Source organism: Trichechus manatus, unplaced genomic scaffold (genome assembly GCF_000243295.1).
Source record: "Trichechus manatus latirostris isolate Lorelei unplaced genomic scaffold, TriManLat1.0 scaffold00078, whole genome shotgun sequence".
In the NCBI taxonomy this organism is placed as follows: Eukaryota; Metazoa; Chordata; class Mammalia; order Sirenia; family Trichechidae; genus Trichechus; species Trichechus manatus.
The window spans coordinates 1463319-1480274 of record NW_004444014.1 but is presented as its reverse complement, the minus strand read 5'-3'; the positions used below and the strand labels follow the sequence as shown (position 1 = coordinate 1480274).

General features: G+C 38.8%; 1 protein-coding gene across 1 annotated transcript in view; it reads right to left on the bottom strand.

The window, feature by feature from the left end:
* Window positions 1-16956, bottom strand: part of EPG5 (ectopic P-granules 5 autophagy tethering factor) — a 125855-nt gene that overhangs the window by 58631 nt on the left and 50268 nt on the right. The window contains exons 24-27 of the mRNA XM_012556797.2: window positions 16216-16339; window positions 11463-11607; window positions 7878-8049; window positions 6535-6697 (exon numbers count right to left, since the gene is read on the bottom strand). Coding sequence (XP_012412251.1) covers window positions 6535-6697; window positions 7878-8049; window positions 11463-11607; window positions 16216-16339 — 604 coding nt within the window. The remainder of the gene's footprint in view (window positions 1-6534; window positions 6698-7877; window positions 8050-11462; window positions 11608-16215; window positions 16340-16956) is intronic.

Below are 16956 nucleotides of genomic sequence, written 5' to 3'. Positions count from 1 at the left end.
ACAGCATGTGTGTTACTGTTACATGAAACTATCTTCTGTAAGCCTTCACCTGAAGTACAATAAAATAATAAAAAAGAAAATATATATATATTTGGCTTTCGTATGCCCCAAACAAGCTATACATAGTTCAAACATTTTCAGATAGCTGGAAATTTCCAGCACTTCCCTTCTCAGAAAGATTCTATTAAGCAATAAAATATTTTCATAATACAATCTGAAAACTGTATAAATGAGCCATTAAAAATTGTGTTTAAAATATAAAATCATTTCCCATGAAGGTGATTTTTAAAAGTGTTCCAACCCACAGTGTTCAACTAAGAGCATGAATTCTCTAATCACAGGATTAAGATGGCAATCCTAGCACACAAACTCAGAGAGAAAATGGTATACGTGTTACTTTAAGTGAAACTTGATTATTACGATCAGCTTACTAAGAATCACACTGCTAGTCTTCGGAAATTGGAGCTGAAAAAGCTAAAGCAAAATGGCAGGCAATGTTGAGTGGGAAAAGCATAGGTCTTGAATTTAGATGGACACAGGTTTGAAGTCTGACTGAACCACTTACTAGCTATGTGACCTTGGCAAATTTCCTAGCCCTTCTGAAGCTGTTTCTCATTCTCATTCTGCAATGGTTAAGTGAAAATGGTGTATGCAGTACCACCATCCTTACCAAGAACAAATGCCTGGGAGACATCAGTATTAGAGTAAAATGGGTAGTTGAGCAGTGTGTGGTAGTTAAGCTGAGATTTTCTTTGGAAACCATTAAGCTGTTTAAATTAGGAAAGGGTAAGCACAAACAGGAGCCCTGGTGTCACTGTGGTTAAGAGCTATGGCTGTTAACCAAAAGATCAGCAGTTTGAATCCACCAGCTGCTCCTTGGAAACCCTACAGGTCAGTTCTACTCTGTCCTATAGGGTCACTATGAGTCAGAATCGACTGAGCAATATTTTTTTTTTTTAAGCACAGAGAATGAGTAATGATCTCTAGTAGGAAAAAAGTCACAATTTCCATGATGTCTTTCACAGTCAAAGTTCCTGAAAACAGTTAAAATCAGGGAGCTTACCTGTAAAGAGCATAAATTTATAGTTGTCCATTCCTTCGAACACATCTATTATATGGTACTAACTGTGAGGCACTAATGATATAAACATGAATAAGGCAAGGTCCCTGACCTCATATAACTCAAAAACAATTAAACATCAATAGATGTAATCACAACAGAAAATGAGTTGTAGCACAACCAATGAGTGGTATGCTACTGGCTTTCATTCAAGTATTCAAGAGGTATTAAAGTGCACCTATTATATGTCAGGAGCCATCTAGATGTACAAGTATACAGATGAATAAGGACAGCAGCAGTATTCCCAAGGAGCTCACAGCCTGGCAGGAAAAAACAGCAAGTGACTACAACAGCACTTACGCACAAACTGCAATGAGAGGAAGGAGTATCTCAGTCTGACTGGTGGAGTCAGGAAAGACCTCAAGAAGAGTATCGCTCTAACCAAGTATTGAAGGATGAGCTGAGCTCAGAAATGGGTGAGGGGAGAACAAGAAACAGCATATGCATAGAGATGAAGGTAGAACTGTAAAAGCTGTGTTTGGAGAAAGAAAGAAGTCTGAAGTGTCTAGAAAATAGAACATTTAGGGAGTGCAAGTGGGTGGTAAGAATGATGCTAGAAAAGATCAAAAACAGATGAAGGGCCCTAAAAAGTCATACTCCTTTTAGATACTGGGGAGACAATGTTGGTTTTAGCAATAGTTCAGAGAGGAAGTGATGTGGCCTACTGTGAGAAAATAACAATGAAAACAAAGAGAAAGGAATGAACTTAAAGCCATTTCAAAGGCAGAACCAACACAACTTGGGAAGCAATTAGGCAGAAAGTATGGAGGTGCGGTGGGGTGGGGTACGTGGAAAAGATGACACTAATGCCTACATCTCCAGTTTGAGAGATCAGGTAGATGAGAACTGCAGAAAGAACAGGTTTGGAGGATAAAGAAGAAATTACTTTGGGACCTATGAAGTTTAAGGTATCTATGGAACATTCTGGTAGAATGAAGCTATGAATTCTCCAGAAAAAAAATTTTACATACCCTTTCAAGGGCTTCACTGACCCCATGAATACCATTCACAGACCCCTAGTTAAGAACTCCAGCACAGATGGTAGGTAAAAGAAGATTATGTCACAATGAAGAAGGTAGTCAAGAGCAGCACCACGCACTGAGCAGAGGAAAAGAAACCCTGGAAGGAAACTGACAAGTGGTTAGAGATGCCTGGGGACTAGATGAGATCTCATGAAGTTCAGCATCACTAAATAATAGAAAGATGCTAAACAGAATCAAAACTACTAGATATGGCCATGAGGTGGTCACTGGACACATGTATACAGACAGGTTACCATTTTACATGTCAGTATACTGCAATCCACCTTTTGCAGGACATACTCTGCGATGTTTTCCTAGTGACAGTTTCATGATAAGCCACAAACACTCAGAAACCACCCTCCTTACCCCCCTGACAAACACCTTTCTTCCCAAAACTAAAGTTATCCAAAACCAAAGTCATCTATTTGTGATGGGTTCAGATTCAAGTAGTCTTTGGCCAAGAATCACAGCGAAACTAATTGACTTGCATGGAGAATGTCTAAACTTCATAGCAGCTAGTTTCAACTTTCCTCTATCTTGCTCTTAGCTATTGAATAGCCAAAAATTAATTTCATATTCAATTCCTAGAAGGATCAAACAGCAATTACTGCCCAGCATAGCACTAAGGAGCCCTGGTGGCGCAATGGTTAAACACTCGTCTGCTAACTGAAAGACTGGTAGTTTGAATCCACCAGCAGCTCCGAAGGAGAAAAGACCAGGCTATCTGCTCCCATAAAGATTACAGCCTAGGCCATCTAAGATCCATCAATTGGTCCCAGTCACCTGGAGTAAAGGAGAATGAAGAACACCAAAGACACAAGGAAAGTATTAGCCCAAGAGACCAGAAAGGGCCACATAAACCAGAGACTTCATCAGCCTGAGACCAGAAGAACTAGATGGTGCCCGGCTACCACCAATGACCAACCACCCTGGCAGGGAACACAATGGAGAGTCCCTGATGGGGCAGCAGAAAGATGGGGTACAGAACTCAAATTCTAGTAAGAAGACCAGACTTAGTGGTCTGACTGAGACTGAAGGGACCCTGGCAAGCATGGCCCCTGGATTCTCTATCAGCCCAGAACTAAAGCAATTTCTGAGGCCAACTCTTCAGACAAGGATTGGACTGGACTGTGGGACACAAAGTGATACTCATGAGGAGTGTACCTCTTAGCTCAAGTAGATAGAAGAGACCAAAGGGGTAGCTTCTGTCCAGAGGTGAGATGGGAAGGCAGAGAGGTTAGGAGCTGGGTGACATGGGGAAGCAGGGGCAGAAAGGAGGAGTGTGCTGTCGCAGAATTGGGTGAGCAATTAGGGTCACATAACAATGTATGCATAAAATTTTTTATGGAAGACTAACTTGAAATGTAAACTTCACTTAAACTACAACAATAAAAAAAATAAAAAATGAAAAAAAAAAAGATTACAGCCTAGGAAATCCTATGGGGCAGTTCTACTCTGTCATATAGGGTTGCTATGAGTTGGAATTGACTTGACGGCATACAACAACATGTAACTTTCCAGAGAAATTCTATTTAACTCTCAGACTACAAGAGTTGCTCACCATCTTCACATGTTTAATTCCCCTGGCACATCTAAATAATCAGGCAGAATAATGGCTGAAGTAGATACTGCTGTTGACACTGATGCTTCTAGGAGCCATCAGTAGGGGTTCTCAAGCTTCAGGATCTTCCCACGTAGACGTGGAAGCCAGGGGACTGAGCAAACAAGTGAGGCCAGCAGAAAATTAAACCTGTTTGAAGAAAACTTGGATATTTCTAATGGGTAGTGGTCATAGCCACAAAACACAGCTACTGATCAAATTCTTTACGCTTCCATAAAAAGGCTCCTTTTTTTCCCCCGTTTGTCTTATGTTTTTGTTTCTCTTCTTTCTTCAAGCAGTATTAGCATCTGCCAATTTTTCTTTTGAGAAAAAAAAGCACAAGTATTTTGGCATGCCTGTAACAACAGAATCTAAGCCATATTCACTTCAATCCTTCTTGTTGTAAAACATCTCTTCACCCTCCCTCCAAATAAAAGTAGTTTGAAGGTATTTTAGGAAAACTATACCTTTTTATTTCAAACTAATAAAGCAAAAAAAATATAGAACAAATTTCAATTCAAGGGTTCACATACTTAGGATTCCTTTTTCTGAAAAAGAAAAGAAACAAGTCACTGGTAGGCTTGCAGCTAAAGCTCCCTGGTCTGGCTGGTGGTTATTTTCCACTGCAAGATCCTGAGAGTGAACAGCAGACCTGTTCTTTGACTGGGATGGCAAATATTTACAACTCTTCACAGAGCAAGCTATCAGCCAGAATTGGAAAAACATTTCTTTGTATGTATTTCACTAGTCACTTATAAAAACGCATCTTAGGAGAATTCCCTTTTTTATACAGAATTAACCACCTGGCAAAGACATGTAGTCTCAAAATATGGAAAAATACTGTGTTTGTGAAAACAGACTGGTAATAAGACATTCCTTTTTTATTATGACCGGATATGTTTTCAGCTTTTTTTTTGCCACCAACTTGAACTCCACCTTAAGTTGGCAAACTATTTCTCCAGCTTTATTACTTTATAAGACATCCCTTTTTTATTATGACCGGATACATTTTCAGCTTTTTTGCCACCAACCTGAATTCCACCTTTAGCTGGCAAACTATTCTTCCAACTTTATTACTTCAGCAAGTGGTCTTTCTTAAAAAACCTCTACCCTGATCTTACTAAAGCATTAGTAACTGGGGGGAAAAATACTGATAAGGAAATTAACTTCCTAAGTACGTGGCCAAAGATTCTATCTCAATGTGTAGGAGTCTGACATATTTACAGTAAAATGTAGGAAAATAAGATGAATTCATCTTGACTTTCAGGTCAAACTCCTTAACTGGAAAATACATACAAGTTTAGATACATACAACTATGTTGGAAAAATCAGAAATAAATTTTGAAGGTAATTAAAAATACAAAAAGTATAAAAGATTATTTCAGAGAAGAAATTTTAGAGAAAACAGTCTCCCAAGGAGATTGATGAATACATTAGAACAGTTAAAATGTGAATTAGCAAAAAAAGAAGGGAAACACTTGAAAGACAACCAAGAGTCAGTAAAATAAAGTCTCCTCAATTTCAAAACGGGAGCCCTAGTGGTGAAAAGATTAAGAACTCGACTACTAACCAAAAGGTCTGCAGTTCAAATCCACCAGCTGCTCCTTGGAAACCCTACAGGGCAGTTCTACTCTGTCCTATAGGGTCCCTATGAGTAGGAACCCACTCAACAGCACCTAACACAACAACAACAATTTCAAAAAGAGAGTAAAAAAGAAGAGCTCTTTCTGTGCAATGTAGTCAGACAGCAGGTAGTGCCCATCTCCAAGCAGTTCCCTCCCGGCTCAGGGAACACTGAGTTCACTGGAGAAAAAGGAAAGTGCAGTGATGAAGGAGCACAAGCTCTGGAGTCAGCCTGCCTGGGCTTCACCTGGATCCGCCAATAACCGGCCATGTCACTTTGGGTATATAACTTAACCTCTCCATGCTTCTATTTATTTCCTCATCTGGAAATGAAGACAATAATAATACCCACCTCATAATGTTGTTCTAAGGATAAAATTACTTATGGAAGTGTTTAGACAGTACCTGGCATACAGGAAGTGCTATGAAGTGTTAGCTAAAGCTAGGCTTCCATTCTGAAGTTCTTATGACGCCACAATTCCTACTCTTGCCAACATTTCCAGCTCAAGAAGGTGACTCTGAGAAGCAGCTGAATTTTTAATCATATTGTTGCACGTCTCTCCTTTTGTCTCTTGGCAAGCTATACCCAACTGATTCTGCACTCCACATGTTCTTCACATGTTCATCTTCAGCAGCTCCCCACTGTCCACAACCCATAGCCAGAGCTCCCAAGTAATCGTCCACACCAACCTTTCCAACACCAATTTCCACCACCACTCCTGAAAACAACTTTAAACAGACTGGTCTACTCACTGACCCCCAGATGACATCATGGCAACTCCATCCCCACATTCCTTCTAACTGAATCCAAACCCATCAAAATCTTGGAAGGATCAGTTTAAGCCTAAGAATCCTGTCAATGATTCTGATTTTCTTTGAATTCCTATTTGACTACCCATCTGCAGGACTCATCTGGCACTTGCCGAAATATGTGATTTTCTATATGTGTCTTCACTCTCCTAAAAAAAATGTTTTGGGACATGGATTGTGTTCTATAGTTCTTTCAATCTTTCTCAATGACATACCACTATTAGAGACTACTCCCATAAAGATTACAGCCTAGAAAACCCTATGGGGCGGCTCTACTCTGTCACATGGGGTCGCTATGAATTAAAACTGACTGAACAGCACACAACAACAACAACGTGAAGAAATTTAAACAAGCTTACCTGAACTGTTACAACTGCTGCTCCTTGGCATTTCCTACCACTACTGCCTCTACACTCCAAATGTAGTGTGATTTGTTCTTCTCGATTAATATACTGCTTGGGCATTGTGTCCAACAGCTCACTATCCAGGGCAACCTGCTGAGACTCCCGAAGAGCTGAGGTTCTGAAAAATATCGTCAGGAGGTAAAAGAAAGACTCAGGAAAGGTTACATGATAAGTGATAAAGCTTCCACCTTCCTAGTTACCCTCAGCCTATATTACAGCACAGCAAGACACAAGAATTTCAAAGTAACAGAGGACCAAAGGTGTGTGTGTGAAGACTCACCCAAATCCTTCCCCTGCCATTCAGGCTAAGAAAGGAAGAAAAGTCTTGTAGAAAAGTGGGACAACTTTTGAGTCAGAGATGAAGGTCCATTAAAAATCTGTGTTATGTTAACACGGTTTTCTAAATGGATCCTTAAATATAGAAGAAATGATAATTCATCCAAATTTAATCATCCTAAAGTGGCGCCTACTTATAGGTGCCAGTGACTTCTTAGGTATTAGCAGCACAAATTGGTATGTGAATGACGAAGAAAGCTAATTCTGTACATGGGGTGTCAATATTGTTCTAATTGTGTATTTATTATGTTCATGCGCACATGTGTGCATACAACACACACACAACAAATGCCTGGACCAAAAACAGCCAAGAAAGAAAAGGCCAATAAAAGACTCACATGGGATTTGCAAAGGTAAAGCCTCACCTCAATTACTATTAATAAAACAGGCTCCACATACTCTCCTCCTCACAATATCACAAGTTAGAATCAAAACCTTCAACAGATGATCATTCATACGAACTTAAAACATTGATCAAGTGTCTATGTCAATTTTTAAAAGAATATGGCTTTAAAAGGATATCTCATTAATAATTTTTTATACATGTTGAAATGATAACATTTTGGATATAATGGGTTAAATAAAACATAGCTTAAAAAATTTTTTAAAAATAAAAGAATACAGCTTTAGAGAGCAAAGCAGTGACCAAAAAAAGCAAATCTCATTTTGCATGCTTTCCACATCATCTTTCCATCAGCAGGTCTCCTCAGGAGGAGCATGAGAAAAACTTGGTTGGCACTGACAACACTCAGAAATGTCACCCCAGGAAACATGTAGAACTTGTAGTCCATGAGAACACCACATTATTTCTATGTGAAAGTAAAAGACGTGTCACAAAACAGCGAAGTGAAGTGTCTGGGCCAGTCTGTATCCTAATGAGGAAGCCATTCTAAGTAGTAAATCATCAAGGCTGTCAAAGCAGCAAGCATGAAGGCATGATTCTTGAGGTCTCCTAGTCTTACCTGGCCTGCTGTTGCAGCAGATTCAGGTCCATGCGCACGAGCTGGGTGGCATCCTTCTGACTCAGTAGCGTGGCTGAGGAAATCACTGGGACGGGAGGCCTCAGAGGGTGCAGAACAAGGGGAGGATGGGGGGCCTCATGTTTCCGCAAGTTACCTAAAACCCTTTCTTTAGCTGAAAGAAAAGTCATATTTACTAAGTAATGGGCACTAATGGGTAGTAATGTTCTAATGGGTACAAAGCCATGGCCTTTTACTTTCATAAAGAATGCTGAAGAGCTACAGAATAGCTACTTAGGCCACAAGAGGCCTAAACGAACAAAACCATTATCTTCCATTACTTAAGAAGTTTTTAGGGTATACCCACAAAGCTAATAATTTTCTATTGGAAACTAGGAGCTTGGGAGCATGTGGTATAATTAAATAGAATCCCTATCCTCAAAAAGTTTACAGTGTCATGATAGTTAAAGAGCTAAAGCTCATGATCTTAAATTACTACACTAGATTGCTTTGCATGACATGCTAAGAAGTTTAGAATTGATACTGGTGTAAAGGGGATACAGTAAACAGCTCTAAGCAAGCTTGAGAAAGATGGCAGCTATCATCTGGATGATGGATCGGGAGAATGAGGTCTGGAGGTAGGCAGACCAGTTAAGAGCTTAATACAGTCGTTCAGACAAACTTCACAGGAATAAAAGGAAAGAGCATTATGGAATATAGTTGAGTGAAAAATCAAAAACAGGCAGACTGGAAATAATAGAATTAAAATGAAGACATGAGTATAAACTCCTACAGCACTTAAACTTATGCAATCATACAGTAATTCATTCACTCAACAAATGATTTATGAAGTCCAAATAAGACACTGAGCATCACAGCAACACAACAAGCCCAAGCAACAAGGAACATAAAGATGAATCTGCACCATGCAACTTTGCACTAGATTGCACAAGATCTCATACTGGTTAATACAATTAAAATGTTACATATTTCTATACCTAGTACAGAGCTGAACACACAGTAGATGTCCAATAAATTCCTATTTTCCCTCCCTCTATCCTCACCACACTACACACATACCACCCTGCAGGTGGAAACTGAAGAAAAATGCTGCCATATATCCAATTCTTTTCAATAGTGGGAGAGCACAGGGAGAGGTCAAGGGCATTCCAAGTCAATAAGTCAACAAGTACTTAAGGGACTCCTAAGAATTTCCAATTTCAATCCAGATGTAGCACTTAATTTCCTATTCTTGTTAAGAAAAATTAGAAAAAAATTAATAGTCATGACTTTACTCGGCATAAGGAGACCTGCATTGTTTATACCCCAAACAGATGGAACTGAACATTCCAAACAGGTCAAGCATAGCACTGTCCCTCACAGCTGGTGTCTTTCCATTAGAAGTACCACACTTTGCACAAGATACAACAAGCCTGAAGAATCATCACTAGGATGAGACTCTTGACTATTTATGTTAACGTTTCTTTCAAGCAGCACGTAGGCCACAACGCCAAAGGCAAACTGAGGTCTCCTTTTCAAGCTCACTATAAAAATCAAGAATAATACTTTAAATACAAAATAAAAGATAAAAATTTAGATTCAGAGCATATTTAACTGTAATCACCACTCTAGACCACAACTGCCCTAAAATTATGAAGCCAACAAAACAAATTTAACTCAACAAAAAGAACTCAGGTCACACATGTACAATACCTGTTAAGTACTGGTTAAATTCTTTCTATAATCACAACCACAAGTTCAGTTGTTTCATGCAATCATTACCTAACCTGCTATCATCTAAGAAAAATTTGAAATTTATTATTTAAAAATATAGGTCTTAATTTTGTTTAGAATTGCAACCTGTATGATCACCAGAAACAAGAGTAGGAAGGATAATAACCTGGTTAAGAACAGGGTCTCTGGAGACAGACAGCTCTGCCACTTATCAGTTGTGTGACTTGGGCGAATTAACTAACCACCGTATACTTGGTTCCTTCTCTACTCCCAATTATTCCCATTATCTTAATGGAATAACCTTCATAGGGTTACTGTGAGGACTGAGTTAATCGTGATAAAGTACTGGGACAATGTCTAGAACAAGCTGAGGGCTTAATAAATCACTAGCCTAACTCCAGAGAAAATAATTAGCCTACTAGGGAAGTGTTAGGGCAACGTGAAAGCACTACCATCAGATAGAAGACAGAGGCAGAGAAGCAGTCAACAGTTTCTAGATCTAGCAATACATTTCTTCTTCTCATTTAACGAACTTTCAGAAATAGAAAATGAGAATCTATGTGGTGTGAAGGCAACTTTTACTTCCCTCTTTATACCTTCCTATATTAAGTTTTTTTTTTAATGAGCACATAGAACTTTTGTAATCAGAAAAAGAAATTATTTCAAGAAAAAAAGGGAAAAGAGGGGTGTTGGAGGGATAAATTTGAGAGAAGACTGCAGCAACTTTATTTTACAGATGACTGAACTGAAGCTCAGAAAGGTTCTTATTTTAATCTGATCACGTAGCTAACTAGTTGGCTAGTGCCAGAGGTGGAACAAGAAGGTATTTTTACCTTTCCCTGAAAAATCTCTTCAGTGCTCTATTACACTATATATTGCCAATATTTTGGTCAACAATTACATATTTATAATTTCATGATGTGTCCTGCGTTTTTAAAATATATTCAGTAATTAAAATTAAAAGGTTACCCTGAATATTGTTTTCTGTTTTTTTTTTGTTATAAGTACATCAGCTACTTTGCAGGTTAAACAGATTTTTATGGCCTGGCCTACAAAACTAAGGGACAGTTTATAACACTGTTTCTCTAGAAAAATGCACTGTGAGAAACAACCAATTTAGAAACTCTGGGAATGTGATCCATTTGTATGGTAAGAGTTCCAGATAGAGAGAACAAGAGTTTATAAAAGAAAAAAGACAGACTTCTGAATTTCAAACTGAGAATCCAAAACATGCACTTTACACATAGTTCATAAGTCAATGAAAATGTCTCTTTAAAAAATTAACCATGAACAACAACAAAATAAATAAAATTAAAAAATAAAAATAAACCATGAACATACTTGGCCACTTTCTTTTCAGCTAGGTACAGCCATGTGTCTCAGTTTGGGTCAATGAGACGTAACAGGAAAGTCTTTGAGGGCCTTCTTAAACGAGTCTTTAAAAGGGGGAGACTCCCTTGCCTACTGACTGGAATGCGTACGCGTCGGCTTCAGCTTAGGCAGCCATCTTGGATGGTAAGTGGATGCCTCGTGTAAGAATAGTGGGGCAGCAAGATAGGAGGAGCAGCGGTCCTTAAAAGCTTGAAGCTGTCATGAAATCTACCCTACTACCCTGAACTGCCTGCCTCCAGACTACTTTATGTGAGAAAAAATAAATTTCTGTCTTGTTTAAGCCATTATGTTTTGGAGTTCTCCCTCTCTCAGATTAACCTAATTCTAAGTGATAGACTAAATTAACAGTGAATTCCTAAAAAGCAATCCTTACTGGAGGGATAGATTGTGTAAAACGTAACGTTCGTTGGCTCTGATTCAATCATTCACTCACTCAACGGGGCTGATGCTCACATGACTCACCCAACAAAGGATCGGTGAAGTCCAGCTGCACTGACAAACTGCAGGGTGGGGAATGGGACTCAAGCTTGGCCTGTGTCCACAGACCAACAGCTTCCTGAAACTCATGATGAATGCGCTCCATGTTCAAATACTCCATCCACAGATCCTAGAATACAACCACAGGACTTTAACTTTGACAGATGAATCATATAAAACTATATATTTAACTACAAAGTGACCAGTAAGTTTCAACATGACATGGTTCACTTCTATTTCTCCAGCATTAGGATAAATCCCATTTAAAATGGCCACTCTTGGCAGTGGTCTCAAAACTTCTTTCATTGTGCACCACAATCAGAAAAAATAATTTTAACAGCAGCACTATATGTACACTTATAAATTATATGCATACACTACTGAGCTAATAAATTATGTGCATTATAAGACACAGGTAAAAAACGGAAATGTTTAAAGGGTGAGATAAAATATAAATATACTGAAAATAATTGAACCTGGACTGGATCAAGCTACTAAATCCAAATACCAAGTTATAGGAAATACAGGGAATAGAAAAACACGTTAAACTACACCACGAAGACACAATCAGCAAAATCCAGAATGTGGTGAAACTCTATAGACAAACTACCCAGTTTCTTCAACAAATAAATTGCAAGGAGGAGCGGGGGAGGGGAAGACTTATGGATTAAAAAGACTTATAAGATACAGCAACCAATCACAAAATGTGGATCCTGATGGAAACTATAAAAATAAAAAAAAATAAAAACTTTTATGCCATTTATGTGACAAGTGGAATTTGAACACTGACTAGATATTTGTTTTTGTGGGTTTTTTATAAGTAGTATTTTATTGTCTTTGGTGTGAGTTTACACAGTATATTAGGTTCCCAATTAACAATCTCCTCCTTGGAAACCCTATGGGGCAGTTCTACTCTGTCCTATAGGGTCTTGATGAGTCACAATCAACTCGACAGCATCTGGTTTAACAAGTTTACACAAATTATCCAGTGATAGACATTTAATATTAAGAAATAACTGTTAATAGTTTTCAGATGTAAATGCTATTGGGCTATGTTATTTTTCAGTCCTTATCTTGGGTCAGAATCGACTCAACAGCAACAGGTTTGGTTTTTTTTTTTTGGTATCTCTAAAAAATACATACTGAAATTTTTATGTATGAAATGGTATGCTCTCTGTAATTAGCTCCAAAATAAGATGGTCAAAGGAGTGGATGAGGTATAGATGAAACTAGGCACACAGTACCTGGGGCACTGTGGGGGAAGAGGGGAGAAAGGGAGAGTATGCCCATTATATTACTCTATCTTCCTATATGATTGAGTGTTCATAATAAAAGGTTAAATAAATAAAATAATACGATAATACAAGTTCTAGTGTTCACTTTCTATACTTCAGAGGGCCGTGTCTAGCATATTCTGAACTATATGTACTTCCTTTTGGTGATTACTACCTATTAGAATGGTGAACTACTTTAAAGAAAAAATTTCAAATGCTATTGAACACTAAGAACTACTTCAAATATTAATGGCAGGTGATCAAATATGGACTATGGTTTTGTGGACCATGTTTTTTTCTGACTTTAATTGTTCAAAGGGTTCCTCTAAACCTAAAAATGTTCCCAGCTTCTCAATTAGCATACCGCCATGAAGTCCTAAACCATTATTTCCAAACTAACCATGGCACAAGGATTCCAGACTCAGAGGAGGAACTCCGAAGTATAATCCCGATCACAAGCCTGAACCCTATATGGCCCAGACTGTTCAGTGTGCTGTACTGAACCCTCCTGAGTACACACTTCTCTTTGAATTGTAGTTCCTATGTCACCTTTTCTGCATCTGTGCTAAACAACTGTTGACAGAGGCTAACCATCAGAGCAAATACTGAGAACTGATGATGGGTAAGCAGAGATGTCTCAGAAATCACACAAAGAGAGGACGACTCTGAGCTTAAATTACAGATCAAAAGTAAGAGATATGCATCCAATGGCAAGCAAAGACTAACTTTAAAAAAAAAGAAAGCAAGCAATTAAATCTGTGGATGCTGCGTAAGCAAGCTAAGTCTCAGGAAACCAAGAAAGGTATGATTAAACTTTTTTCTTTTTTTAATTGTGGTACAATGTTTTAAAACACTGACCAAGTATGACTATGTGCAAAGCCTTGGATAAGGCCCTGGAGTGTAAGGTATAAAAAAGAGATGAGACTGGAACTGCACTCAAAGGATTTCAGGTCATCACGATCTCTTACTTTTCCTATTTCTCTAGCACTATATCCCCAGCTTTATTAGTCTGTGCCTTAAACGTTTCTTCCAGGGTTTCATCTTCAATCTTCTTAATCTAAATATTCTACTACCATTAAAGCCTCATTTCCTAGGCAGCCTCATTCCTAAGTTCCACACCTATGTATCTCCTCCCCACCCCTGCCCCCAACTCCTTAACAGAAGAGCTCTCCTTGAAGTCCTTCAGGCGCTTCTTCATCTAGTAGTCCCTACCTCTGTAAACAGTATCTCTAGCTGCCCAAGCTAGAAATTTGGGAGTCCTTGTTATCTGGAGCCCTGATGGCACAGTGGTTAAAAAGTTGGCAGTTTGAATCTACCAGTTGCTCCTTGGAAACCCTATGGGGCCATTCTACTCTGTTCTATAGGGTCACTATGAGTTGGAATTGACTCAACGGCAATGGGTTTCATTTTTTGGTTTTGTGTTATCTAATCAATCATAAAATCTTAAGGACTCTTCCTCAATATGGCTCAGTGGTTAAGAGCTACAGCTGCTAACCGAAAGGTCAGAAGTTTGAATCCACCAGGCGCTCCCTGGAAACTCAATGGGGCAGTTCTACTCTGTCTTAAGGGGTCGCTATGAGTTGGAATCAACTCGACAGCAGCAGGTTTGGTTTTTTGGTCTTCTTCTTCAATATATTTTGAATTCATCCATTTAGTCAGTCATTGCCACTATTTTAATAGCTCTCCAAACAAAAGACTTTAAAATAAAGCCCAAATTCTTTAGAAAGTCATATACGGCCCTTAGTGAATTGACCCCTACTCACTTCTCTGGTTTCACCTGCCCCCCAGCTGCTATGCCCCAACCTGCACCTTTCTGAACATGCTATGCTCTCTCTCACCTGCCATTCTTTGCACATACTGCTCTTCCTGCCTGTAACATCCTCTGTCACTTCCCATTGCCATACCCTTCCTTTCAATTTGACCAACTTCTATTTGTACTTCTGCTCAAAGATCACCACTCCAGCCCCAGTCTGAATCAGGGGCTGTTCCTCCATGTTCCCAAGGCACCCTGTGCATTCCACTCCTACAGTCTTTATCACAAGATGTAATAATTGTTTATTTAGTCCCCCATTTGACAATAAGCTCCTTGAAGGCAGAAACTGTGTCAGATTTCATTTTGTATCCTTGGCATTACATACTTGGCACCTGGAAGGCACTCAATAAATACTCTTGGGGGAAGGAAAGAAAAGAAGAAGGGAAGGAAGGAGAGGAAGGAAACGAAATAGAAAGTCAAAGACTGGAGATGATATATTACATAAAAGTGGAGTAGGATTAAGGAGCCAAAGGATCCAAATTAAAGTCTCTCAAGTCTCTTAAAAAAAAGAAAAAACAAACCCAATGCCATTGAGTCGATTCCGATTGAAAGTGACCCTACAGGACAGAGCAGAACTGCCCCATAGGGTTTCCAAGGCTATAATCTTTATGGAAGCAGATTGCCACCTTTCTCCCATGGAGCAGTCGGTGGGTTCGAACCACACCACCTTTCAGTTAACAGCTGAGTGCTTAACCACTGCTCCACCAGGGCTCCTTCTCAAGTCTTAGAGGTTCTTAAACCTCATCCCAATATTGGGGTCAATGACCAACAAGAGTTCAGCCTCTAGGTAAAAGGAACTGAGATAAAAGAAGTATCTTATGTGTGCCAGTCTCCCATCTCTGAAGATGACCATAGAAGTTTGGAGAAAACTTAGAAGTTTTAGCCTTAAAAAAGATCACACGCATCTTTGGGTTCTAAGGAGAGAACAGCTCAGGACATGTGAAGACCAGAATCAATGGCTCAGAGGGGCAGCGGGAACTGCGACACCTGTGAGTCAGACATCTCTGAAGCCAAACAAAGGTGAGCTCCTTATCTTCTCTTTCTAACTCCTTCCTATATACAGTATGAAACCCATTGCCATCAAGTTGATTCCGACTCACAGCAACCCTACAGGAAAGAGTAGAACTGCCGCATAGGGTTTTCAAGGCTGTAAATCTTCATAAAGCAGACTTCCACATCTTTCTCCCACAGACCGGCTGGTGAGTTCGAACTGCCAACATTTCGGTTAGCAGTTGAGTGCTTAATCACTGTGTGACTAGAGCTCTTTTATAAAGTATGAGTCCTTATAAATCCTTACACTGTACTTTTCATGGGAGTTGAGGTGATTGCTTAAAAATGTTCAGTTGCTGACAATTTAAAATAAGAAAGAATACAAAGAGGCAGCGGAAGCTATGTTTGTGAGGTTGTAGAAAGTTCTAGAATGAGCTCCAAGCCTTTAGGGGAAACCATTGTGGGGCCAGAAATTCAAAAGGGAATGTCCCTTTAATACAATGACTTATATACTATATACCCACTGACAAAACTCACAGAAACAACGACCATCTGAATAACCACCCATTTCCATATCAATAAACGGTTTTACCATTAGATTATGAATGCGACCAATTTAAATTAGTCAGGCACGTTAAAGAAGACAAAGCTGTAATTCTACCTGCTGATTCTGCATCACTTTTGCTAGCCTGTGAATATCATAATGCTTTGGTAAGGAAGGGATATAGGTATCTCCTTTTTGAAAATTCTCATCTTCTAGCCATAATATATATACATTGAAGAGCCTGAAAGACAAAAACATAATTACATAAAATTTAAAAAGATGTGCAGGCAAATTAAGTTTCTTGCATGTCTAGGAACTCTGGCACCACTGCATAAAAGTAAAGTATATAATACAGAAAATGTTTCCAACAACCACCACAATTCCCAAGGAACTACAGTCCAGCAGGGGAGAAAGACGTGTCACAAATAATTAAAATATCATGCGATAACTGCTAAAGCAAAAAGATATGAAGAAAGGACTCTAAGAACTCTATTATTAAAATATGGTTAAATACAGTATACAGAAAAAATACTAGAGAAGGTGATTTTAACACAGACCTAAGATCTGAATTGAGAGTTTTTCTTTCCTGGGACAGTGAGCCTTAGAGCTTGCGAAAGTTAAAAAAACAGTCAAATAAACACATTTTCTGTCTTTGAGAGAAAACAATGAAAACCACATTAAATTTATGCATTGGAAGAACTTGCCAGCTTTAGGCTCAACGTCGATATCCTGCCTCAAGGAATCACAGACAAAGCTCCTGGCATGAATGTACCTGTTCCCACTAAGAAGGAACAGAAAAAAGCCAGGTTCATAAATAAATAAATAAATTTTCCAGCAAAAACATTTAAAAATACAATA